General features: G+C 42.0%; 1 protein-coding gene across 2 annotated transcripts in view; it reads left to right on the plus strand.

Annotated features, from left to right (window-relative positions):
• Positions 1-26,915, plus strand: part of PLD1 (phospholipase D1) — a 167,628-nt gene that overhangs the window by 38,482 nt on the left and 102,231 nt on the right. For both annotated transcript variants that reach the window (XM_041002931.1, XM_041002932.1), the window contains exons 2-9: positions 4,239-4,429; positions 4,673-4,800; positions 6,513-6,658; positions 6,866-6,971; positions 8,505-8,570; positions 14,445-14,503; positions 15,353-15,445; positions 24,823-24,975. In XM_041002931.1, the coding sequence (XP_040858865.1) occupies positions 4,270-4,429; positions 4,673-4,800; positions 6,513-6,658; positions 6,866-6,971; positions 8,505-8,570; positions 14,445-14,503; positions 15,353-15,445; positions 24,823-24,975 (911 nt within the window). In that variant the 5' untranslated portion in view covers positions 4,239-4,269. The remainder of the gene's footprint in view (positions 1-4,238; positions 4,430-4,672; positions 4,801-6,512; positions 6,659-6,865; positions 6,972-8,504; positions 8,571-14,444; positions 14,504-15,352; positions 15,446-24,822; positions 24,976-26,915) is intronic.

Consider the following 26,915-nt stretch of genomic DNA (forward strand, 5'->3'; position numbering starts at 1 on the left):
GGCATTCAAGCATGTAAGATGAAAATAGTTAGCCTCTAGAACCCAGCACATGGTAATTTAGACTCAGGTTGACCTACTTAATAAACTTAACACTAGCCCAAGCTGAGTGACTTTGTACTTTGTTCTCACTCATTCTTAAGTTTTTCACAAGTTAGTCTACTTCTTTTCTTTCAGCCTGAATATTTCTTCTTGCTTGATTCAGGGGTTCTAAAACTGTCCCAATTATCTTTTTTTAAGGATGCATATATCTTTTTTTGTTAACTTTTTATTTTGAATTTTTGAATTTTGTGGTACAATTTCATATACACTGGGATTCCTCCCCCCCACTCCCATTCCCCAACAGATTTTCCCCATGTTGCTACAAATAACATAGTTCTTCATAATTCCATCAGTTCCATCAATCAGTTATTTAAGTGTGCCCCAATGTTGTTGATACAATGAAAGAGAATCCAGCATCTACATGTTTCCAACAGTTTCATTGGGTGTCCATCTTTGATTTGGAAGCAGGGATGCATATTGCATTGTATCCCCACATCTTGATATGGTAGTCCCTAGTACTCCATCACTATACATTTCCATAAATGGGAAGCCATGAAATAAGGTCAACAACTGGTATGAATTAGAGCAGCAGTCACAACAACAATAACAGCAGAATTATAGAATCATGAAAAAATGCACCACTATGTAACCAACACATTGGTGACAAAAACAAAACGCAAAAGTCTCTTGCATAAAATGATGCCACCCTGAAATTCATGAGCCAGTGATGGATTCGACAAGAGAAAAGAAAGTATTTGGAATAAATGAAACTGAAATCAAAAACATTAAAACACAAAGGAATGCAGCCCCCCTCCCCCCAAAAAAACCCAGTATGGATTGGATTATTGAAGTTACACGTTGCATGATGTTTTTTTTATATTAGAGAGAACATACAGTGTTAGTTCTTTTGTAATTGACTCACAATGGTCTCTCGTTACCATCAAGTTGCAGATGGTATAATTTCATTCTTTTTAATAGCTGAGTAATATTCCATGGAGTAGATGTACCATAGTTTCTTTAACCACTCTACTTTGGACAGGCATCTGGTTTGTTTCCATGTCTTTGCTATTATGGATTGTGCTGCTGCAAATGTAGGATTACAGATCCCCTTCTCATATGTGGATTTCATTTCTTTTGGGTATATTCCTAGGAGAAGGATAGCTGGGTCTATCCCAATTATCTTACAAAGTTAGTCTGTGTATGTTCAAGTTAGCATAAATTTTTAACATAAGCACAAAGGGTAGTGGGAACCATATTTTTTCCTGTTGTGTTGAGAAGGCTGGGACATTTTATCCTTAAGTTTGTTTAATCAATTAAAGCAAAATTTGCTTCATTGTAGTAATACAAGTGTTTCATAAACCTGAAGGAAAGGAAATAAATAAATATTTTAGTTGTGTCTAGATACAATAGCTCTTCAATGGAGGTTGAACAGGCTAAATTATCCAGGTGAGAAAACATTCTGTCTGGCCTGGTATGATGGCTCAGTGATTAAATCCTTGCTTTGCAAGTGCTGAGATCGACATGGGTGCTGTTTCGTGTCCTGGCTGCTCCACTTCCCATCCAGCTCCCTGCTTGTGGCCTGGGAAAGTAGTAGTCAAGAACATCCCAAAACCTTGAGGCCCTTAACCACCTGGAAAAACTGAAGAGGCTCGGAGTCCTGACTTTGGATCGGCTCATCTCCAGCCATTAGGACTACTTGGGGAGCGAACCAGCAGATGGGAGATCTTTCTCTGTCTCCTTCCCTGTGTAAATCTGCCTTTCCAACAAAATAAATAAGTTTAAAAAAAAAAATCTGTGATCTGCTTCTCACATGTAAAAACTGTTTGGTTTAGGAAGGTGTTTAGCCTTGTGAAGACACCCCTGTCCCAGTCTTCCCCTGTCACAGGGCTTGTGCCGAGTTTCCTGCTGGTCTCCCGATTGCAGCTTCCTGTTCGTGCAGAGCCTGGGACAGTCAGCAGTGATAGCTCTGGTGGTTAGGTTTGTGTCACCCACGTGGGAGGCGGGGTTGAGTTGCTGTCTCCTGGTTGTGAGCATTTGTGAAGAAAGCCAGCAGGTGGGATCCGCCCCCCTTTCTGCCTCCTACACATATAAACCAAGAGACAAAATCTGACTTGGATTAATTTCTTGACACAGGAGAAGGGTTGAAATAATTAAACTATCAAGGGAGGCTGAAAAATCTTACAATTATTTTTGTTGGTAATTAGAGTTTCATGTTAAGTGCCTTATCCTGAAATAATCCACTCTCCTTGATATGGAAATCCTCGCTTTCTTTTTTTGAATAAATAAAAAAATAAATCTCAAAAAAATAGACTAAGAGACTGAGCTGCAGGAGCAATTAATTTTTAATTCTTCCTGTTAGAGTCAGTTCTTAACCAGACTGTCTGAGGGTACTTGTTTATCTGGATGCTTCTCTCTATTCTGTAGTATCTACTTATCAGCAGAAATTATACTATAATATAAAGACTATGGTTGAATGTAGGCTCTTGGATTAAAGAATTCTGTACTTAAATCCCTCTGCTTGACCCAGTCTACCAGACCCAAGGCCTTAGATATACTGGCCAAGGAGAAGTCACATAGTTAATATCTTTGTGCCCCAATTTTCTTATGTGTAAATGAATAATGGATAAACTCATGTCATCTTCAAAGCAGAAATAATAAACTTCTGATATCTTTTGTTCTTTAGATTCCTAATGCAATAATGTACAACTAAAGATAGGCCTGTATTTCGTTAACAGTAGGCCACAATTTAGCTTCAGGCTTTCTTCTACCCAGAATGCAGAAATAAACATGATTGATAACATAACTCATAAGGAACTTAGATGGATTTTAGATGTGTGTGTGTGTGTGTGTGTGTGTGTGTGTGTGTGTGTGTGTGTGGGTGGGTGGTATAAGCTAAATCACCTTCCTTTACCCCACCACCCTTTGTTTCTGACTTTAAAACTGGCTGCCTGCTGCCTGCTGCCAGCAGTCTGGTTTTTAGGCACTTGCTGAGTTATGGTGAGGACTGCCCAAATGGCCCTGAGGCTTCACCCTAGTGCTTCCCACATAGCCACGCTAGTCTTTTGATAGCAGCTAAAGGAATGCACTCAGCCAAGTGTCTTCCTTTCATTCCATCCCATTCCCTTCCTAGGTTCCACGTCCTCCCAAGAGGCCAAGGATAGAACTGAAACATAGCGCTTGTTTCAATCAGTGTCAGGTGCTATTAATCAGAGTCCAGCCCACCTCATCTTTACATTCCCACTCATTGTGCCTCACGCATGATCTGTGCTTAGTTAATGTTTATAATGTGCAGTAATAAATTAACAAGCACAGAAGTTACTGATTGGTATGAGAACCCTTCCCTTTTAGGGCCAGTTGTAACTTAAGAGATGATTTTTCCATTTGGCAGTTCAGACTTTTCATCGAGCTCCAATGTCAGTGCTCAAGGCTTAAATCTCAGTACTTTGAATGAAAAATAAAATCCATAGGAATTCTTCTTCCCTGGGTATTGATGTGCAACGACTTGTGTTATTAACTGTCGGAATGAAATAGAACCAGTTTTCTGGGGGAAAAAAAAAAAGAGAGGCAGAGTTGTTTAAGTCTAGCATCTTGGCTATCTTCTGGAGCAGGTATATTAATCAGTTTCATTTCAAGCCACGCATGTCATCATGTCAATTCATGGATGAAACCTCTTATCTCAGAAAGGCTTCAAATACTCAGCTTAAAGCATCAACTCCAGGAAAAATGCAGAAAAGGCTACCATTATAAGACTGTTTTTATATCTTCATGTTTATGAAATAGCCTCAATTTTCTTTAGGGAGTATTTAAAGTTCTTTTTTTTTAATTGTATGTGGTAGTCTTTCTTTCCATGTATTTATTACAGCTATGGTTTTGTTTCCTTTCTTTGAATAAGCACTCTGTCCTCACTTGTCGAAGTTCATAACATTGGATGAAAGAAACATGGGCATGCATTCCAGGTGGTGTTTCTTTTTTCCCTTATTCATGACTGTTTCATTCCATCTTAATTCACAAGCTTGGGATCCATTCGATGTTAAAGGGGAAGGTCAAGGAAAAGGTGGCTTGGGATAGATAACCAGGGCTCAGGCGAAAGCAGGCTGGGGGGTTTCCGTTTGCTGCACACCAGCCTGGATTCAGGTTGTGTGATTGGCTTTGCTTTGATCAGAAGAATAAGGTTTTGGAATTCTTTTCTTCTTTTTCAGCCCCTCTGCTTTTACTCTGTTTGCTGATAACATGTCACTGAAAAATCAGCCCCGAGTGAACACCTCTGCGCTGCAGAAAATCGCTGCCGACATGAGCAATCTGATAGAAAACCTCGACTCGCGGGAGCTCCACTTCGAGGGAGAGGAGGTGGAATGCGACCTGTCTCCCAGCGATCCAAAGGCACAGGAAGGTGAAGACAGATGCATTTCATCAGGGTTGGTTGGCAGAGCAAGGAATCTGAAATAACCAGGAAATGACTCCCGTTCCTTGGGAGATATCATGACATGGGACTAAAATGATCTCGTAAAAGATGAGACAAAAATCAGTCATTAATATGTTTTAATATGCTGTGATTCTTAAAGGGTGTCTGTAAGAGGCAAGTGATGCTCCTGTCACGTACTGAGACAACTTTGCTTGCTAATTTGCTTTTTAGGGATGATCCCTTTCTCTGCGATTTATAACACTCAAGGATTTAAGGAGCCTAACATCCAGACGTATCTCTCTGGCTGTGCCGTCAAAGCGCAAGTCCTGGAAGTGGAGCGCTTCACCTCTACCTCAAAGGTCCGAGCACTGGGTGGCCTCGCCTCTTTGTTCTCACAGTGCTTCTCCGCCGCTGCCTCCACTCGCCTTTTTCTTCCTCCTGGCTACAGCTCTGTTTTTTGATTTCTGTTCCTTTCCTTGTCTAGCCCTTTCAAAGTTCTCACTGCTTCTCATGTAATCTCTATTGTCACATTCTTCCCTCCTCATAGGAGACACTTTTTTTGAAAAGCATTTAAAGCAATCTGATAGTTTAGTAAATTATCACTTGCCTCTCCTGAGCCCTCCCATGTCCCCAGTTTTCTGTTACATCTGGATTCTTGGGGAATAAGCATTGCGCCTGAAATGCCAGGTGGAAGTTGAGGAAAAGTTTAGCTTTTATTTTTGTGCTTGTTGAGCAAGAGAACAGCAGTGTTACGTGGCTCATACAGCGAAAGAACCAGGATGCCAGATTATCAGTGTGATGACTCAAAAGTGTAGCCTGCTATCCTTCTCTGAGTCCTGCAAAGGCCTCGTGGTGAAATGGATTCTTGGAGCAAAGCTGTTCCCTTGGCAATGGGTTTGGCTAGGGGCAGTTGGTGGGGGCCTCTGTGTTCGCTTCATTTGTGCCTGGCGGGGAAAGTTACTGCTAAGTGGTGACCTTGGTCCTACCAGTTGAACCCCAGCCATACCAGGATAAGGCCAACTGTGACTCCTTCCTCTGGGAAAGCAGAGGTTACTGACCTTCAGTTAGAGATAAGCTCTGCTCCTGCTCCCTGCTTGTCTTCTGGAATGTGGCAGTGTAGCTTGGGTTTCCTGATGGCTTTGCTAGTACTCTGTCCTCACCCCCTCCTTCATGCCTGTGCTGACTTCCTGATTTATACACCTTCCTCCGTGCCTTGCTGTGGTGTAAGGCTTTCTTATAAGTTGGGGCATGTCTCCCCAAAACTACCACCAATTCAGCAGTGTCTTAAAGATAGATGACCTCTGCCTTCTTATTTTGCCTGCCAGCTGTTGTGTGGAAAGGCAAAAACATGTAGGAGTTTAACATGTGGTTTAGTTTAATTTTGCTTTGTGATCCTCCATGTTTCTCAGTTTTGTCATCTGAATGATGGGCATAAGAGTCCTTACCTTCTAGGTTTGTTATGAAGATTAAATCATTCCAATGCACCATTATCATACTTAATTGTGCGCTGCACCTTGCATGCTCACTGCTTCAGCAGTTTTCTTTGCCTGCCCTTTCCAGACACTGGTGGTGCCTCAGGGCAGCTGGGTGGTACAGACAGGGCTAGGCCTTGGCAAGAGTGACAGAAGGAGGAGAGAAGACAGAAGGGCCAAGATGCTGTTGCTCGCAGCCATTGTCTTCCATTTCCCTCTTACCTTTGCCAGTTGCCTGTTCACTGCTTTCACCTATGAATTGGCTTCCTGACAACTAAACAGGGCCCTCACTCAGTCTCTTTGTCTGGATTCTTGTTGTGTGTGTGTGTGTGTGTGTGTGTGTGTGTGTGTAACTATGTCTATGTCTGCCTCTGTGATTATGCATCTGTGTGTGTATGTGTGTGAAAGGAAGATTTGTAGGAGTTTATACTTTGAAGTTTGTTCCTAAGTAACTTATCGGACAAAAGTTTTGATTATTTCATATTTGAAAAAAAATGGAAGTATATAAGCACACTTCCATGCTACTTATTAACTGTTTGTTGATCGTTTAGGACATTTTTTGCTGTCTGAAATCACCAACTGTTTTTCTCTATCACTAGGTGCCAAGTATCAATCTCTACACCATCGAATTGACACATGGGGAATTTAAATGGCAGGTTAAGAGGAAGTACAAGCACTTCCAAGAGTTTCACAGAGAGTTGGTCAAGTACAAAGCCTTCATCCGAATTCCCATCCCCACCAAAAGGTAACCCTGTCGGAATGACTTGTCATCCCAGTACGCAGGTTGGATGTCAAGTATCTTTCAGCCCTTTTGCAGGCTAGTCCGTCCACTGTTGACAAATGGTCTTAACCGAACAGACTTTTTGAGAAGGGAATAAGCTACCTCATGAAGGATATTATGAGTCCTAATCACCTAGTCCAGTCTAAGAAATGCTTACCTTATGCGTTTTAGGCACACATTTAGAAGACAGAACGTTAAAGGAGAGGAGCCTCGGAATATGCCCAGTTTGCCCCGGACATCTGAAGACATGAGAGAAGAGCAGTACTTCGGTAGGAGGGTAGGTGGCCTCACAGTCCCTCGTCTACATAGAGATGGAGAAGCTGTGGCTGAATTTCTCCATGTGGTGTTCCATCACCCATGCTGATTTAGCATCCCTGACACTAGTTAGGCACTGGATTCTTGCCCAAGCCCTGGAGAGGTGATAGCAGTTCCCCAGAAGAGAGAGAGAGAAAGTATTTGTCAGCAGTTACTTTAGAAACAGGCTCTGTTCTCTGCTGGAAACTGCCTGGGTTCCAACATGGAGGCCAGCATGGAGCTGCTCACCGTGAGGTTTGAGGTCTAGTCCTTAAAAACAACATACATAGGAACTAGTGCCATCCCACAGGGGCGCCAGTTCGCATACTTCCTGCTCTGCTTCCCATCCAGTTCCCTGCTTATATGTCCTGGGAAAAGTAGCAGAGGATGACCCAAGTCCTTGGGTCCCTGCACCCATGTGGGAGACCCAGAGGAAGCTCCTGGCTCCTGGGTTTGGAATGGCCCAGCTCCGGCCTTAGCAGCCATTTGGATAGTGAACCAGCAGAATGATCTCTCTGTCTCCCCTTCTATCTATAACACTTCAAATAAAAATAAATCTTAAAAAAATGCACATCTACATAAGTTGATTCTTAATTTGTAGTAGCTTATTTCTCATTCCTGATCCACAGATGGGGCAGCTGGGGAGCGAGAAGAGGGTGACAGGTGTGGATTGCATGACTCGAGGATGGGAGGCTAAGGGAAAGTGAGCCCTCTGCCAACTCCATTTCAGGGAGTGCTGCTGTGTAGACAGGGTCTTTTTTTTGGACACTAGGAAATGACCAAAAGTTGTATTTTGTGATCTGAAATTTTATGTTCTATGGTAAATACTTGGTTTCTTCTTTGTAGTTGTTATCTTGTTTATAATTTTTAAATACATTTTCCATGATGCCTAGACATAAAGCTTGGGGTTTCTTGGGATGTGCATTAGAAGAATGATTACAGCTGTTGACACTGAGTGAAGCAGTGAAAAGGTGCTGGGTTTTTAGTTCGTGGTCAGTGTGATTTGCTCCACTTCCTCAAGCCTGTGTCATCTCCCCTGCTACATACATTTTAACAGACAGGAAGTCAGAGTGCACCCTTCTGGAAAGTTTTGTTAACTCTTCCCCTTTGTTTCTAGGAAAGCCATTTAAAATTGCAATGCATCTTCCAATAAATTCTGTGTTAAAATCTGAAAGATAAAACCAAGATTTTGGTAAAATAAACAAATGCTTTAGAAGTGCATGCTGTGGGCTAGCCTGTTGTGGCAGCTACAGAAGTCTAAGTGTAATTTAGAAACTGTCCGCAGTTTACACAAGAGCTCAGTAAGTGGAATCATAAATAGGAAGAAGAAGAAATTTAAGTAATTGCTCAAGGGAGAAATGGAAATAACTTCTTAATGATATTCAATGTTTCAAATAATAGCATGAATAATCAAATAACTGATAGGAGATGAAACAAAAGAGTTCATCACCAGCACTGAGTGATTAAATTGTTCTATAAATATGACCATGTTAATTCTTACCTCTTTGTTTTATAGAAACAACTGGAAGATTACTTGGCAAAGATACTGAAAATGCCCATGTATAAGAATTATCATGCAACAGTAAGTACCATTCAGTGATTTAAATTTTGGGTTAATTGATAAAATAGCAAAATTTAAGCTAAATTTTGGATTACTTTATTAAGTCAAGTCCTTGCATCCACATCTGTATTATTCCTTGAATCATAATAAATTAAATGACTAGAAAATGGGTTTGCCAGGAAAGGTTCAGTTTATGGTGATATGATACTGTTTTAAAGTATTGCATGGAATTCAGTGAAAGATCAGGTTTAAATGGACTTGAGATGCTGTTCTAGTCTCCATGCCTCTAGAATAATGCATGAAAGCAGTTCTAACATCAAACAATATTTAGTGAATGAGAAAAGAATGAGTGGGGTTGAACACTCATAGATTATATAAAGCAAAGTGTGATTGTTGTCAGATTGGCCTGTGACACTTATGAAAGAAAGGCTTTTCTTTCCTTCTGAAAGTGAGATGCATGGGAAAAGCTAGGGAAAAAGAAAATTTGAGAAATCTGAGAACGGAGAGAAAAGCTGTTGAAGTTTCGAAGCAGCCTCAGAGCTGTTAGGAGGCAGCTAGCCAGTGAGGTGGAGGAAGTGGTCTGTACAGTTCCCGTGTCAGCACATGCTGAGCTCTGCTCTTCCAGAGACCCCGATGATGGGTGTCTTTAAAAGCTCAGCTTTGCAGTTCCCTCCAGCTCTAGAGAGATGTCATGCATTCAAGCGTTAGGTTGATGCTGTGCCTGCACCAGCAGCATTGCTGTGAAGGTGATTACACGTGGAACCCAAGAGTAGATGTGATTGTGAGTTGGCCACTGGTTTAGAGAATGCCATCAGATTTATACACACAGCCCTCTGTGTGCAGAAGAGGAAGCGGCAGCCCGTTGGCTCTTCTGTACTCCTCAGTGTCAGAGGCTGGCAGCAGATGATCTGCAGATTGCTCCAAATATGCATCCAGCAGCTGCCCTTTATACACACATAACTGTCCTAGACCAGACCATGGCTCACCTTCTGCAACAGCTTGCAGTGTGATGATCAGTGGGCCTGACAGAGCTTGCATGGCCGTCAGTCCTGGAATAAACAATTCCGCATGTAAGTGAGCAATTGGAGTTCAACCAGAGGAGCTCAGGAGTAGGAGGATGGGCAGGAGTTCTTCCTTTGTGTGTCACAGGAACAGGTATCTCGCAGTAGCAGCATGATTAAGCTACTCTGCTGCAAGCACTGGAAATTCTGCCTCCTTTGTGATCGCTAAAAATCAGACTAGCTCTTTTCTGTCATAGAGAATTGCTCAGGTGTGGGTGAATGTCTGAGTTCAATAATCTTCCATTTAATTTATTCTTCTGCCTGCCTGTGGCATAGCATTCAGTACTTCGCTGAGTGTGCTGAATTCAAGCTTCTCTTTCCATGTTTTTACTATATTTTAGATAGATTTTTAAAGATTAGATATGTAATTACATAGAGAGAAGGAGAGACAGGGAGCAACAGTGAGTAAAAGAATCTCCTTTCTGCTGATTTACTCCCTGAATGGCTACGATGGTTGGGGCTAGACTAGGCTGAAACCAGGAACCAGGAGCTTCTTCCAGCTTCTTCTTTCCCACATGGGTGCAGGGGCCCAGGTAGTTGGGTCGTCTTTCTCTGTTTTCTTAGGCACATTAACAAGGAGCTGGATCTGAAGTGAGCAGCTGGGACTCAAACTGGGGCCAGTGTTAGATGCTGGAATTGCTGGGGGGTGTTTAACATGTTATACCACAATGCTGGACCCTAGATTCTGATTCTGACTAAAGAATGTTTGCACTTTATTTATGAGAGAGAGGAAGATCTCACCCTTACAGGTTCACTCCTTGAATTCCCACAGTGGCTGGAGCCGGGCTCGATCAAAGCCAGGTCTTCCAGATGGGTGGCAGCTGTCTTCCTATGGGGCTATCATTGCTCCTTCCCAGAGTCCGCATCGGCACGAAGCTCTATTAAGGCATCAGAGCCAGGAATCACAGCCAGGTTCTCTGATGAGATGTGGCATTTTGGCCACTAGGCTAAGTGTCTTCCCCTTAGGTTGAAAATGTTCATTTTAAGTATTTTTCCAGTGGTAAAAATATTTTCCTAGTTAAACCACGTTGCGCTTAGGAATTCCAGTGTGCCTTTCTCTGTTGGAAGAGAAAGCCGTAATCAGCCACTGAATAGGTTGAACTCTTTTTTTTAAATTACTTATTTGGAAAGTAGGGAGAAAGAGAAACATGGACAAAGAGACAGCCAAACAGAAAATGCAACAATCTGCTGGACCTTCTCTAGTACCCACAACAGCTGGGTCAGGAACGCAAACCAGGTCTCCCATGTAGAGGTCAAGAACCCCATTACTTGAGCTTTTCTTCTCATTTCTGATGGCTGTTGAGATATTCCCCCAGCAGCAGAATTCTCCAAAATGATTTAAATATAAACTGCAATGTGATGCATGTCAGTTCTCTAATTTATTGCTCTCAAACTAAATGTGTTCTGGCCAAAGATTAGATTTACAGGTCCTCCTGTCATATTTCTAAATTAAATTAGCAACTATGTGTTTCTTTTGATAAATATGAAAAAATTAAAATAAAAAAACTTGATGAAAGTAAAGTTTGCCTATACATAATATAAAAAATTCCACTCTGAAATTATAAAGCAAAACTACTTTAAGTTAATTCACACCCTTAAATCGGAAGAATCACGAGTAAGATAAGGTCAAGAGAATGGACGGTGTAGAACCTTTACTATAATAGCATCCAGATCTGAAACTTCAGCAAGTGCTTGAGATGACTTTTATTACCAGGTTAATTTGAGAACTGAAGTCAAATTCCATGCTCAGCTTGAAAATGTTATTATCTTAAGAAGCGGAGAGAGGGGCAGATCTTTGGCCTGGCAATGGAGATGCCAGTTAGGATGCCTGCACTTGTGTTGGAGTGTTTGGATTTGCTACCAGGCTTCAGGTCCTAGGGCCAGCTCCTGCTCCTCACTCCCGGGAGACTCATAATGGTGCTGCAGGTGGCTTCCTGTCACTCATGTGGGACACCCGTATTGTTTTCCAAACTCCTGGCTTTGGCCCAGCACAGTACCCACAGTTGAGGGTACTTGGAGAGTGAATCAGCATGGAAAAATGCACAGCCCTCCTTCTCTGTACTTCTCAAATAATAAATCACTGAGAATGTGAAGGTGGTGTAGGTTTATTATCATGGTGTTGCTAGTGGATTTAGCTGAAGTCATTGGGGTAGATGTTCAAGCACTGGCCATTTCGTTATCTTAAATGGCTTTTAACACTGGCCATGCACATTTCTTTCCCTTTCTTTTCCATGGCCAGTAAGTCAGATGGCACTCAACTACCTTTTCTTCCTTTTTTCCCCACCTTTTATACTCTTAGAGTTGTGAAAAACAGAGCGTCATAGTACTGTAGTGGATTTAGCCTCAGATACAAAACCTTCTCGATGACTAATTCCTTTGCTGTCCTTACACACTTGTAAGATGGGGTACATGGACTTCATGCTTCCTCCAGGCATAGCTCTGTTACAAATGGCACAAATCCAACCGAGTTGTAAAAATCACATTCAAGAAATATCCAACAGAAGCTCCTTTTGTGTTCTGAAGTTGTATCTGTGCTGCCTATAGCATAGAGCCCACCAGCTACAGATTTTAATTAGTAACTGGAAAATTCTTATCTTCTAGAGAATTGAAAGGGAAGATAAAGGACAAAGAGCTCTTTTAAAACTTAGGATTAACATCTGGAAGTAGAACAAAATACATGATTTCCTTGAGAAGGCCCTAAGCAGTTAGCATGTTAGCCCTAATTGGAAGTGAATCATTTAACTTGTGTGACTCAGAGTCCTTATCTCAAAGGTGGTGATTCACTTGAAGCCTTCAAGAAAAAATCCCACAGATCAATAAGACTGAGCTCACTTTTGCTCACTAGGTAGGATGAGTAGCTTTAACTTGAGGGGAAGAGTAGGTCAAGGGCAGAGAAGAATGGTACTGACTTGAGCGGCTGTGCCAAGTGAAGGGACACGTTTTCTCCCTTAGATTGAGTCTTGTGGGCTGGGAGAGGGAGTGCTGAGCTCTTCATTCAACCTCCCAGTTTCCTCCATAGATGTCTTCTTTGCCCCCCTGTGCCCTTGCTAAGGATTTGCCCAAGAGGGCAGCCTTGCCTGGAGGATGTGAGCCTCTTCGCCTCACTGCACAACTGCCCAGCTGACCAACTCAGTGCTCCTATCCTCCTTCATCTGGACATCTGGACATTTCCTTTTGGCCACCTACTGGGAGATACTTGCAGCTTTTTTATCTTTTAGAAAAACAATAAGATATTTCCAAGCACATTTAAAACTGATTTTGTTAAATTACATTAACAAGCCTAGATCAAATATCACCTTCTTAGTGCTGTGGTATCAGCTAGGAAGTTGTAGTTGCCCATACTCCTGTAATGGTAACATATCCATGTGTCACCGGTCTGGTTCATCCCAAAGCATATTGTTGATATGGAGTGTTTTCCATGTCTGATCCCCTCTGCATGCTTCCTGGTGCTGGAAGCACCTGTTTCTTTCTCTTTTTATCTATCTTCCTTCTCCCCTTCCCCCCACCTTTCCATGCCTCCCTCCCTCTCTCTGTCTCTCTCTCTCATTCCTATCAAGTCTATTATTGTCATGACCTAAAGACCATTGGTAGATCTGGGTTCACTGTTGGATGCTTTAAAAACAAGTCTGTACATCATGAACAATATTTTGTCTAACTGCACTTGTTGCACTGCATTCTTCTCATTCCTTTTTAACGGCTGTACCTCCCTATTTGCAGTTACCTCTTCCCTAGCTAGAGTATGCAGTGGACTTCAATTGGAGCAGGATTGATGTGAGATGACTGGTTGCTTTTGTAGCTTAGTTTTCAGAAGATTGGTTTGGCATAACTTGATTTTAAATCTGTCCATTGTGAATTTGGACAACTGAAGCTCTCTAAGCCAGAAGTTGGTGAACAGGAGCCCATGCAGGAAATTAAGCTGACCATCTTATTTTGTAGTCTCATGAGCTAAGATAAGCTTTTGGTTTCTTATTGGTTGAAAAAAGTTAAAATATTGTAATAATGCTTGCTGTCAAATTTAAAATTTTTTATTTTTAATTTTGAATGTTATGATATAATTCCATGATTCTTTAGCCAAATAAAATGTTCACTTATGCTATAATCTCATTTTTTTTTATCCAGTGGGAAAGTGACACCTGTCTCTAAAAGGTTTCAGCTTGAAAAGTTCTCAAAACTGTGCCAGCACCGACTAAACGTTCAGTAAATGCTAGCCACAGCTGTGGTTGTTGTAGTATTTATAGTTGGCAGGTATTTGGTAACTTATATTGTGAAGGCAGGCCTACAATTCTCTCCCCTTGAACTCATTAAAAATATATTTTGCCTCCCAGTCTCAGTAACCTGCCTTGCCATGTTATTTCCCATGACCTTTTCGTCATTCTCACTTTAACCCAATTGTACATAATATCTCCTTACAGCTTCTGTCTTATTTGCTCCTTCATGTCTCATTTCCACATGGCACATTGGGTCCTTCTTCCACAACATTCCCCAATATCACAATTACCATGTACTCTTCTTATTTTGTGCACTTAGTACAGCCAAAGCTCCACCTCCCAAACAAAAGCAACACAAAGCATTGGGAGTCAGCTTTCCATGGCCTCGTTGAACATTTTGTTTCTACATGATTGGGTACCTACCTATTGCTTTATTGGTTGTCTTATTTACTTACATGCTTCTCATTAACACTTCTTTGCTGCAACACTATGGTTCTTAAACTATGTAACCTAGAATGTACCAAAGACAGTGTTATGCGTAGTACATTTTCAGTACAAACTTTTTATTTGTAAAAAAAAAAAATGTTTCCTTTTTGAAGTATGAATTTCTTTTTGCTTGTTTTCAGACAGAATTTCTTGATATAAGCCAGCTGTCGTTCATCCATGACTTGGGACCAAAGGGCATGTAAGTTTCAGTGTTGGCCCTTGAAAGAAAATATGAAGTTAATAAGTATTCATGTTTGATTTAGTGGCATGCCATGGTGATGGAACCTCCTGGCTTTCCTGCAAGTTCTGCCCCTTAAGAGAACTACAACAACTGGGATGAGGGGAGATCTCCTTGCCTAACACAGGCTATCTGACAGTAGACCATGGTGGCACATGGTTTACTGTCTTTCCCATTCCTTTAGCACACAGATTCCCTCGCATCTAACGGTCAGAGGGTTCAATATGGAAATCAGTAAGTGAAGTACTTTTTAACATCAGTTCTTTGAGAACATTATTGGAAGTTAAGTGTCATGTTTAGCCATTGTTATTGCTTTTCCAAAGTTACTATTGCTTTCCAAACTAGTATTCCTTGAAAGTAGAAATTTCTTGCTATGGATCCTTTATTCTGCCACTGTGGGCATGGTCTGCTGGCTAGAAGCCAAGGGAGAGGTGCATACAGAGCTGGAATCTGTGGATGAGCCCCGTCATGGCCTCTGTCATAGCTAACCTATCTCAGCACAGGGTCTTTTTAGGTTTTCCCAATGACAAGGGGAAGCACTTGGCATTCAGAGCCAGCCTCAACACTGCTCAGGGCGCAGCATGATTGTGCTGTGTCAAATGCCAAAGAACTACGTATGGCCGGTTTTTTTCAAGGTTATCTATTGTATTACCCAACTTGACCAAAATGACACCAAACTAGTTGAGGGTGAAGGAGGAAAGAATGAGGAGGAAAATCATGTGAGAACAACTTTATTCTAAGTTGTGAGGTGTACAGCTAGATTTGAGTTGGAAATTTGATGATGATTGGTTAACGTAACATTTCTTTCAGAGAAGGTATGATAATGAAAAGATCTGGAGGACACAGAATCCCAGGTTTGAACTGCTGTGGTCATGGAAGGGCCTGCTACCGTTGGTCCAAAAGGTAGGCCCTAGGAGCTTCCTATGAGTTTTTTTGTTTTGTTTTGTTTTTGTTTTTAAATTTTGTATACTGGATATTTAGTGATTTTTTTGCATGCCAAGTTTAAGATCTAAATCCTTTAAAAACCATGATAGAGCCAATTTCAATATTTTTAAATCCAAGTTACAGTATTTATTTACATCTGGAACTTATTGGTGGAGAATACACGTAACATTTTTAAAAACTCAATGAATGTGGTGTTCGACATTGGGGCAGCCAAGGAAGATGTACAGATGGCCTGTAGGCAGAGGAGAAAAAATACACAACATCGTAAGCTAGTAGGTGGGTGTAGACAAGATCCACAAGGAAGTGCCATTTCATAGCCCCTTAGTGGTGCTAATCAAGACAGACAAAAACAAATGTTGGTAAGGACACAGACAAGTTGGAACCCTCAGCTATTGCTGAAGGAAACGTGAAATGCCACAGCCACTTGGGAAGCAGTCTGACAGTTCTTCATATTATTGAATGTGCAGTGCCGCTACACCCCAACAATCGCAGTCCTAGGCACTCAGTGAGGTAAGTGGGGGGAAAAAGTCTATGTCTGAGCTTACCCGAGCAGCAGCGTTTGCAATATTCAAAAGAAGTAGAAAGAACTCAAATGTCCATTGATTGAGAGGATGAGCACATTTGTAGTGGAATATGATTAAATATAAAAAGGGATGCATACTGCTGATGAGGTGAGATTTCTTCTGGGAGTGCTGAAAATGTTCTGAAATTAGATGGTAGTGATGGAACTCTGTGAATATGCTAAAAGCCACACAATCCTGTATTTTTATGTGTACGAAATTAGATACAAAAATTTAAGTTTTAATAGAAAGGAGAATGACAACCTGATGCAGGATGCCACATAGATGAGATATCATGCTAAGTTTAAAAAAAAAAAAAAGGAGATACAAAAGCCACGTCTTTCAGGATCCCAAGGTTAGGCTAGACAAACCTGTAGACTTGGAAGTAAACAGATTTGCAGAGTTGTTTTTGCTAATTAAATTCTGCTATTAGATATAGGATTTTATGGAGAAAGAAAACATTCTAGAATTAGATAGTGGTGATATTGTACTACTTTTCAAATATGCCCAAAACCACTGATGACAAGTGCTGCTTCTCTTTTGTTCATCGTACACAATAATAACTGCTTTTCCCAATGGTAATATGCTGGGATTGAAAAAATATTACAACACTTTAAAAAGCAGATGTCAATATTTTATATCTACTTAGGACTAGATTTTCCAATGTGAAAAGAAATGTAGTAATATGTAAATAATGAAATATTTAAGTGAATAAAATTGATAGTGTCTAATTTTAAGCATACTTATTTAAAATACAGTGCTGATAAGAAATACCATTGGGTTGGGCTTTTGGTCACTGAACTTTGAAGGATAGAAGAAGATAAAACTTAAAGAAATTGAGGGAGTAGCATTGTGGAGTAGTGGGTAAAGCTGCTGCCTTCACTGCTGGCATTCCATGTGGACGCTTGTTCGAATCCTAGCTGCTCCACTTCTTCTTTTTTTAAGATTTAATTTTATTGGAAAGGCAGATTTACAGAGTGGAGAGACAGAGAGAAAGGACTTTCACCTGCTGGTTCATTCCCTGAGTGCCCTCAATGGCTGGAGCTGAGCTGATCAGGAGCCAGGAGCTTCTTTTGGGTTTCCCATGTGGATGCAGGGTCCCAAGGTCCTGGGCTGTCCTTCACTGCTTTCCCAGGCCACAAGAAGGGAGCTGGAAAGGAAATGAAGCAGCCGGGATTAGAACCAGCATCCATGTAGTATCCTGGTGTATGGAAGGTGAGAACTTTAGCCACTAGACTACTGTGCTGGGTTCACTACTCTGTGCTGGGTTTCACAAAATCGCAGTTCCCTGTTGATGGCACCTGGGAAAGCAGGAGAGAATGGCCCACGTCCTAGTAACTTGTACCCATTTTGGGGACTCAGATGGGGATCCTAACTCCTAATTCCTGGGTTTGGCATACCCAGCCTTGGCTATAATGGTCGTTTGGGTAATATACCAATGGATGGATAATCATTCATATATATATATTTATATATATTATATACGTATATAATATATATATTTATCCCATTCTCCCTCTCCCTCCCCTTTTTTCTCTGTCTCTGTCTGTATTACTGCCTTTCCAATAAAATAAAAATAACTTTAAAAAGCTTTAAAAAAAAACCAAAGAGATGGAAACTTTTGGTTAGAACTTACTGAGATGAAAAAACAACAATATACTAGGAAAAAACAATCACTTTCACATAACCTCTCTTACTCGTATTAAGAGTACATTGTATGACGGCAGACAAAGAAACTCCATTAGCAATATCTTGTCACCCCAGATTGTACAGAAGCCGCAGGATACTGAGGCCAAATGCCAAGCAGAAGGACATGGGTGAGTGTTACAGAGTTCCTCACAGTACCCAGGACTCTATGGAGAGCCTGTGTGCCAGGCAGCTTGGAAGTGTCACACACCCCAGGGGCACCGGAGAGCTGTCATGGGTCCAACTCTCTCCCATCTGAGTTGGGATGATTCCTCCTGTGCTCCTGACAGACTCACAGCCCAGCTGCCCATCCCGAAGGGCGTAACAGTGCATCCTCTCTGACTTTCTTCCGTGGTGCCCCTCCTGGCTGGTGCCTCCCAATACCACCTCCCTAAGGAGGGTCTTTATCTCAGAGTTTACATTTGGGGCAACCCAACTTTAGGCATGCACTCAGGGTTGTGCTCCAGCCACTGGGATAGCAGTAAAGAAGACAAAATCCCTCAGAATCTTTGCAACAATGCTGGCAGTAAGTTAGCTGGCAGGTGCTTAAGTTATATCAGTGAAGGCCATTATAAGGCCATTGAAGTTGAGGAAAGGGGTTCTGGGGTCCTGTGGGTTTGGGGACAGGCAGAGAGGGGAGGCTTTAGCCCCAGAAGTCAAGGAAAGGCTTCCTGAAGAAGTGACTTTTGGGTTAGTCTCTAAAAGCAGCAAGAGACCAGTGCAAATGGGCAGAGCTTGCATAGAGAAACCTGCTCACTCTTTTTAGCCTCTGTCACATCGTGCTTCAAGCAAGATAGCCTGGAGAGATAGGATCCTACCTGAAATGAAATGTGGCACCTTCCTAAATTGGGAAAATCTTCCTGTGCAGAGTAAAGCTGGGATTCCATATTAATAAGTATTTTCTGACTCCTATCTGTGGGATTTAAAATATCAAAAATCATATATAGAAGATAAAGTGTGCCTGGCAAAATTAGTTTAGAAAGTTTCTTACGGAAGACATTGGTGTCTAAACGGGAGTTACTTCTACAGGTGCTACTCATTTTGAAATTTCATTTGAGAAGTGAAGGATATGATCAGGGAGGGATGGAAAGAAAGTAACACACATTGTCACAGTTGGTGTGCTCCCCCCAAACCCTCCTCTCCCCCAGGAACTGGTGATGAGTATGAATAGAATATTTTTTATTTTAAAAGATTTATTTATTTTATTGGAAAGGCAGATTTACAGAGAGAAGAGATAGAGAAAGATCTTTTATCCACTGGTTCACTCCCCAAGTGACCACAACAGCTGGAGCTGAGTCTGTCCGAAGCAAGGAGCCAGGAGCTTCTTCCAGGTCTCCCATGCTGATGCAGGGTCCCAAGGCTTTGGGCCATCCTCGACTGCTTTTCCAGGCCACAGGCAGGGAGCTGGATGGGAAGCAGAGCAGCTGGGACACGATCCGACTTCCATATGGGATGCCAGCCCTTGCAAGTTGAGAATGTAGCCACTAAGCCATTGTGCTGGGCTCAGGAATATAATCTTGTTTCACACAGGGGATGACAGGATTTTTTCTCTCTGCCATCATCCCTGCCTCTCAGCATCTTCCCTAGCAGGAAGCTGGAGCCTGGAGCCAGGGCATGGGATCAATGCAGGGACTGGACATGGCATGCAGCATCTGAACTACTAGGCTAAGCACTTACCCCTCATCCCAGGCTGTTTGCACCTGTTGAAAAAAAATTCTCATCACCTACTTGTTCTTTTTCAGTAAACTGAGGAAAGGCCAGCAGCAGGATTCTTCCTTAACTAAGGGAAAGGTGAAAAAAAAAAAAAGGAAAAACAAAGGCCACACATGTTTCTTCTCATGATGTTAAACATCTACATAAGCAAGGCATTTATTGGAAAGTCTCTGTACCTGTTAGTGGGATAGATTTGTGTTTTTCTTCTCAGTATCTTAAAAGAAGAGGGTGTATAGTTGTTGAGAAATAAATGTTGTCTTTACTGTGCTATGAGCTCTTCCAGTCAAGTAAAATTTTTAAATAGTGACAGTACCTACATGTTTTCCCTCTACTCCCCGGGACCCATTCGCACCACCTCACAAATACCACCCCCTAGTGCAGGGGACAGAGAACAGACCAGTCAGTGCTTCCAAATGCGTTACAAAGAAGCTAAACCAGCAGCCTGAAGGCATGGAGAAGGAGTTGGGGCCGGAGGACAGCAGTTTTCACTGGGCTAACTTCCTGGGAGAGGCATCCACGAGCAGAGGTTTCAGGAATAAGACAGATTGGCCATGAGAGGACCTGCAAGAATTGATGGGCAGAGGAGCAGCAGATACAGAAACCCGGAGTGTAACCAGCTTGGAATCAGAGCACACGTAGAGAGATGAGGCTAGAGTGGGCAGGCAGAGCTGGAATCGGAATCCAGGGGCTTGACTGGAGGGCTCTAAGCCAGATTGCTTTGGTATTCAATGGCTATTGCATTGTACAAAGAGACTGTATGTACGGAGAGAAGCCTTGACCTTCTGTGTTCACGCAGCAGCCAGTGGGGAAGAAGTGAGTACTTTCAGGTGTCCTCATGTGGCAGGGCAGAGAAGAGGAAACTTGCATGGAGCCTGCAAGGTGAATGCCACTCCTTGGAATTGCCAGTGCCCTGGCTGCCAAAATACACAGCCATCTCCTTTCTTTCTTATTCCTTCCTCTTTCCCTCACCTCTCTCTATCTCTTATTTTTGTTGTTAAAAGATTTATCTCTTTATTTGAAAGCCAGAGTTACAGAGATAGAGGGAGAGAGGGAGGGAGTGATCTTTGATTCACTGATTTACTCCCAAGATGGCTGCAAGGGCCAACACTGGACCAGAGAGAGGCTGGGAGCTTCATTTAGGTCTCACATGCGGATGGCAGGAACCCAAGTGCTTGAGCTTTGACCTAGAAAAGGAAGGAAGAGGGGGAGGAGATGGCTGTGTATTGGATTGGCAGTGGAACAGCTAGTACGTGAATTGCTTCCATCATGGAATACCAGCATCCCAGACAGCAGCTCTATGCACCATCTCATTTACCAGCTGCCGTCTCTCTCATTTCTGTTGAGCAAAACGATTGATGACACTGCTTCTGTGCAGATTGGGGAAAGGAAGCCTTGCCTGCCGCTGAGCGTGTGTAGCAGGCACCATGCGCATGGCACACCTGCACTACGTCCTGGTGGCCTATTTCTTGAGGGCCTATTTTGCAGCCCTTATTCCTGGATGTTATACCATGAGCCTGTGTGCTCTAAAGAGCGTTTTTCAAATTCTCAGGTTGATGGTGTGAGTTCGTTGTGCCAGAATATGGGCTATTTATTGTCAGCACACACTGTTGCCTCCGGTGTGGAGCTGTAGTGAGAACTGGCTTGGGTGCTGTTCATGCTTCATTGCCATCCACAGAGGCAAACTCACCCATCTGGATGATTCGACTTTCTTCTCAGGTTGTCACCCCTGTCAGCTAGAGTTATCAAAGCCTGTGACTCCTTCCTGGTCAACCACATAACACACCTGTGCCAGACAGCCATTCGTTGCCATGCTGTCTGCTTTTAACCACATCTTCGCCATGGATATTTTTATCTCTGAACTCAGAACTCAGCCCTTTGAGAATTACCGAGTTACCCTATAATATCCTGGCTATGTTGCATGTTAAAGGAATTCTTATAAAATGTGTCATGATGCATCTGCCAAGTACTGTTTTTGAAAATTTATTCCACTATAGTGTTCAGTAGCATTGCTGTTAGGTTCCAAATGATAAAATACCCTTGGATTTGGTTTCTTTCTTTCATTTATTCCTTCAATAAGATTACACCAGGGAACTCAGACTCATTTGGCATGCCATCTCTCTCTTTACATGGCCTTCAGATTTAGGTCTTCACTTTCTGTGACCTTGATGTCTCTCCTTTTATCAACCATCCGACATGCCTTTTATTATAAAATGCTTTGAATCTATCCCACCTCATTCTGTATTTAAAAATAGATGAGTGAAAAGCCACCCATGTAGAAATCAATATATTTGAGTACATTGAATCCCAAATTATCAAGTCTCTAAAGCATAACGTGATTAGCAATTTCAGTAAAGATGTCTCATCAATTTGTTTAAATACTAAGTTCCCAAGCCACCATACTACTAATGTATGTTCAGGTGTTCTGCCCTTAACCGTTCCATCATGTCCAATCATCCCAAACACTTTATTTAGCCTGATGTATGCTATCATACCCTTTACTACTTAAAGCAGTTGCTATCATTTGATCACTATACAATTACAGATAAATATGAATATGAGGGTTCTTCAATAGGTGTATGGGAAACAGAATTTTAAAAACTCATCTTTTGATACAAAAATCTGTGCATAGATATTTAATAGTGCACATTTTTGCAGACTTTTTAAAAGACTATGTGTATGCATGAATCTCAGCCCTATTTTGCATCAAAAAGAACTTTCCCTTTATTCTTTTTTCATTAAATTATTGAAGTACCTTGTGCCTGATACTGCGCCACATGAAAAGCCCTGTTTCTTTCTCTTCCTGTTGCGAGTGTCATGGCCTGTACTTGTCACGCGGTGGTCCTAGAATAGCCATCACCTATAAACTCGGGAAATGCGGAATCTCAGTGCCCAGCTGTGTTGCCTGAAAATCTGTGTTATGTCAGGATCAGAGCACAGGCCAGCATCTGGCTTAGCAGTGACGCTGCTGGTTGGGATATGTGCAGCCCATACCATATCAGAGCACCTAAGTTTGAGGCCTGGCTTGGCTCCCACCTCCAGCAACAGGTGATGGCTCAGGAAAATGGTTACCTTCTGTATGGGAAACCTGAACTGAGTTCCAAGCTCTGGCTTCAGAGTGGTCCTGCCCTAGCAACCGCAGGCATTAGAACAGTGTACCAGTAGTTAAGAATTCTCTTTCTCTCTACTACTCTATGAATAGAATCAGTCCATTTTTTAAAAAAATGGAGTACAGGGTCCAACATGGTAGCCTAATGGCTAACATCTTCACCTTGCATGCGCCAAGATCCCACTTGGGTGCTTGTTCTAATCCCAATGGACCCGCTTTCCATCCAACTCCCTGCGTGTGGCCTGGGAAAGCAGTCGAGGACGGCCCAAAACCTTGGGACCCCGCACCCACCTGGGACACCAGAGGAGGCTCCTGGCTCCTGGCTTCAGATCGATTCAGCTGTGGCCATTACAGCCACTTGGGGAGTGAACCAGCAGATGGCAGATCTTCCTCTCTCTGTGTCTCCTCCTCTCTGTATATCTGACTTTCCAATGAAAATAAGTACATAAATCTTAAAAAAAAAAAAAAAGTACAGGAAGAGCTTCTGCCTTGTTGCAGTCCCTTGCTGACCTGCCATGTTATGCATGCTGTCCCTGTCTCTCTGAAATGTAGGTCCAATGATAAGAAGATACTTCAAAAAAATTCTTGGAAAAATGGAATTAAAGGGTAAATTCATTTTGGTGTCAATCTTTTGAAATTCATGAGTCATGTTTTCTGTAATGCATGTTACTCATGAGCTTTTTGATGAAACCTTGAATGCATGGATTTCAACTTCTTTTGTACCAAATTAAACATCTTTTAATTTCATTTTCCACAAACAGCTTTGATGTTCCTTCCTATTACTGTCTTTTTACCTTGCCAGAATATGAGATTACCTTATTCAATGAGCACCATTTTTTTAAAGATTTATTTTATTTCTTTTGAAAAGTCAGATATACAGAGAGGAGGAAAGACAAAGAGGAAACTCTTCTGTCTGATGGTTCACTCCCCAAGTGGCCTCAAAGGTTGGTGCTGTCCTGATCCAAAGTCAGGAGCCAGGAACTTCTTCCGGGTCGCCCACGCGAGTGCAGGATCCCAAGACTTTGGGCCATCTTTGACTACTTTCCCAGGCCACAAGCAGGGAGCTGGATGGGAAGTGGGGCCGCCAGAATTAGAACTGGCGCCCATATGGGATTCCAGTGTGTTCAAGGCAAGGTCTTCAGCCGCTAGGCTCCCACGCCAGGCCCTTGTTGTTGTTTTTAAACATCAAAGATTCTCAAGCCTTTTTTAATGGCCTAGTAATCTGTTTTCCACTAATATCCCAAGAAATTCTGATTATCAGGTACACTTAAGATGATATATGCTTGACTTTATGATATCAAACTTGTCTTTGTGGCATGGCTTTTAGATCCTGCCGTCTGGCTCTTGTCTGTTTTCCCCACTCCTGCAGCTCTTTCCCTTCCCCAGCACTGCGGCCCCACCAGTTATTCCAGCACATGCAGTGCTTTCACACCCGAGTACTTTAACTCAGTCCTCCTGGGTTGTGGGATGTACATCTTAGTCCTCCCCAAGCTGGGGACTCTTTCTGGTATTAGTCAAACAGCCCTTTCTCAGGAAAATGCTTTGGCTTTTTGTTAGTGTTCAGGATCCGGTCTTCCTGCTCCACTGCCTTTGTCTTTTGTCTGTAGTACCACCTGTCTTATCTGGCCTGGATCCTCATCTGTAGCCTACCAGCCTTATTCAGTCCTTTGAGAACATCTGCATCTGAGTTATCTTTGTTCTGTTTCCATCTGTTCTAATGTTCAGGTTATCACTATGCCTCTGTCATTATGAGCCTGTGACATTTATATTTAGCTGAATGGAACTACGTTGAGAACTGTTCCTGTCCCCTTGAGGATCACATGCTGAAGTGCTTTTAAACCTCATAGTTTGAAATGAACCCCAGAATAGGGAGAGTTAGGGATGCCTAGTGGCTGTTTTAAAGGGTGGTTATACTTACTGGAGGGTTCATTTCCCCCATTTATGCTAGTTTATTCTAGCAAACATCATTCATTGTGTTCTTCTAATAGATGGGGCTGCCTGAACACACTGAAAGTACTGCCTGCCAAAATCAAGGACATCGTTCCACATTTTGTTGTTAGCGTCTTGAATTGCATGATACCAGTAGTTAGAAGAGACAGAACAGAGTGTTTTGTTTGATAATGATGTTTTAAAAATAAAACCTCCTTGAAAAAAAAAATGAAATTATGTCTGTAGTCCACTAAAGTTGACTGAAGGTTTAATAGCATCATTTCTCCTTTATAATCTTGTAACCCACTACAACCCTAAAAATCCTTACTTTCTCCTAACAGGTGGTTAATCGTGAAAGATTCCTTCTTAATGTATATGAAACCCGACAGTGGGGCGATTGCGTTTGTGCTGCTGGTTGATAAAGAATTCAGAATTAAGGTGGGCAGAAAAGAGACCGAAACAAAATATGGACTCCGGATTGATAATCTTTCAAGGTAGAACCAAAACATATTTAAAAAGCATTTTTTTCATGATGTCTCAAAAATAGTTTTTCTCTCAGTCTTAAGTGAAAGGGGTAAAGTAATTTAGATGTTATGGAGTTTTTACTTACAAATCATGCTGAATTATAATGACTACTTCCTCCTTCTGTGTATTTTTAGAAACAGAACATCCTATGTGTGGTAGAAAGAGAAAAAAAATCTTTATAACTCAATGTCTTAATTAACAAAATACCTGAGGAATTATTTGATTTGCAAAATTTGGTTACCTCTTTATCTTACAAAGATGTCTTGGGAAGATATTTGTGTCTTTTATTGTATAGTTTATCAGTGGGTATATGTGTGTGGATACCCTTGTATATGTTTCATCTTAGAAGGTGATGATTATAGCATATACATATGATTTTGTATATGAGGGTATTTCAAAAAACATGTGAAAAAATTGAATTCAAGGAGAAGTTTACTTTGGTACAGAAAGAATTTTTGAAGTCAAGCATTGTTTTTCATAATATACATTTCAATGGATGTTTTAAAGACCTCCTCTATGCTTGGATTTCAAAAATTTTACACTAAAAGGAGACATCTTTTTAATTCCATTTCTTATGAAATTTTTGTAATGCCCTTGTGTCTGATGTCTCTCTCTCTCCCCCTTTTCATATACGCATACCCACACACACTCTGAATAGTTTATCCTTATACATGTATGAATATATTTCTCTATATACTTATACATGCTGACATATATACCTCTGTTAATACCCACAGGGAGTGTGTGTGTGAGTGTGTGTGTGTACATGTGCTCAGTATTGCACCTTGGGTCTTTGTAAAAGACATAGGCATTCAAGCCTTTTTAATGGATCTGTGATAGGACTGAATTCCTGTTATTCTCTGAGAATGCAATATGCAGAATTGTTATCGGAAATGTAGTAGGTCTCCCATTAAACCTGCTTCCAAGTGCTGTATTCCTATTTCTCAGTTGTCCAAGGAAGTTAGGCCTTGGTGTCCATTGGTCCCTGTGTGGTCACGTTATTAGCTGCCTTCTTCCCACTTTCACCCTCACTTGGGCACCATGGTCAAGGTGCAGTTCCATCAGCTGCCTCCTGGAGAAGAGCCCCTTGCTGTTTTGTTGAAGACTCTCTTGCCCTCCATTTGTAGCAGAAGGCCTTCCAGCCCTGCCTCCCTGGCACAGCCGTTTTGGTTCAGGGAGGCAGCTGTCACTCTCAGCTCTTCTCACTAGGTTTTTCTTTTTTAAAGATTTATTTATTTTTATTGGAAAGGCAGATATACAGAGAAGGAGAGACAGAGAGGAAGATCTTCCATCCAATGGTTCACTCCCCAAGCAGCCGCAATGGCTGGAGCTGAGCCAGTCCGAAGCCAGGAGCCAGGAGCTCTTCCAGGTCTCCCACGTGGGTGCAGGGTCCCAAAGCTTTGGGCTGTCCTCAACTGCTTTCCCAGGCCACAAGCTGGGAGCTGGATGGGAAGCTGGACTGCCGGGATTAGAACTGGCACCCATATGGGATCCCTGTGCGTGCAAGGTGAGGACTTTAACCTTTACGCTATTGTGACGGGCCCCTCACTAGGTTTTTTCTTGGCTTTTTCACATCTGTTCTTCTTGTCCTCATGTTTGCAGTTCTTCCCTTCGCTCCTCAATGCTGATTCAGATTCTCTGACAAGGCATTTGTTTGTCCTACCTTAAGTGTGATGGCTGAAGCCCACCACTTCCTGGGAAGGGATCTCAGTCTCCCGAATCTTTGTCACCCCCCTCATCTCCAACCCCAGCAGCATCAGATGCTCTGAAGGTTCAGTTACTGTCGGGCAATAATGTGTCACCATGTGACTTTCTCATAGGAGTGGTTAGGATATGCCCTAATCTTTAAAAGTAATTATTTGAGAATCTCTGAACATAGCCTCTTTACTGTTCTAGAAGGAAGGCTGCA

The sequence above is a fragment of the Ochotona curzoniae genome, unplaced genomic scaffold (assembly GCF_017591425.1).
Source record: "Ochotona curzoniae isolate NIBS_2020 unplaced genomic scaffold, NIBS_Ocur_1.0 scaffold_2587, whole genome shotgun sequence".
Taxonomy (NCBI): domain Eukaryota; kingdom Metazoa; phylum Chordata; class Mammalia; order Lagomorpha; family Ochotonidae; genus Ochotona; species Ochotona curzoniae.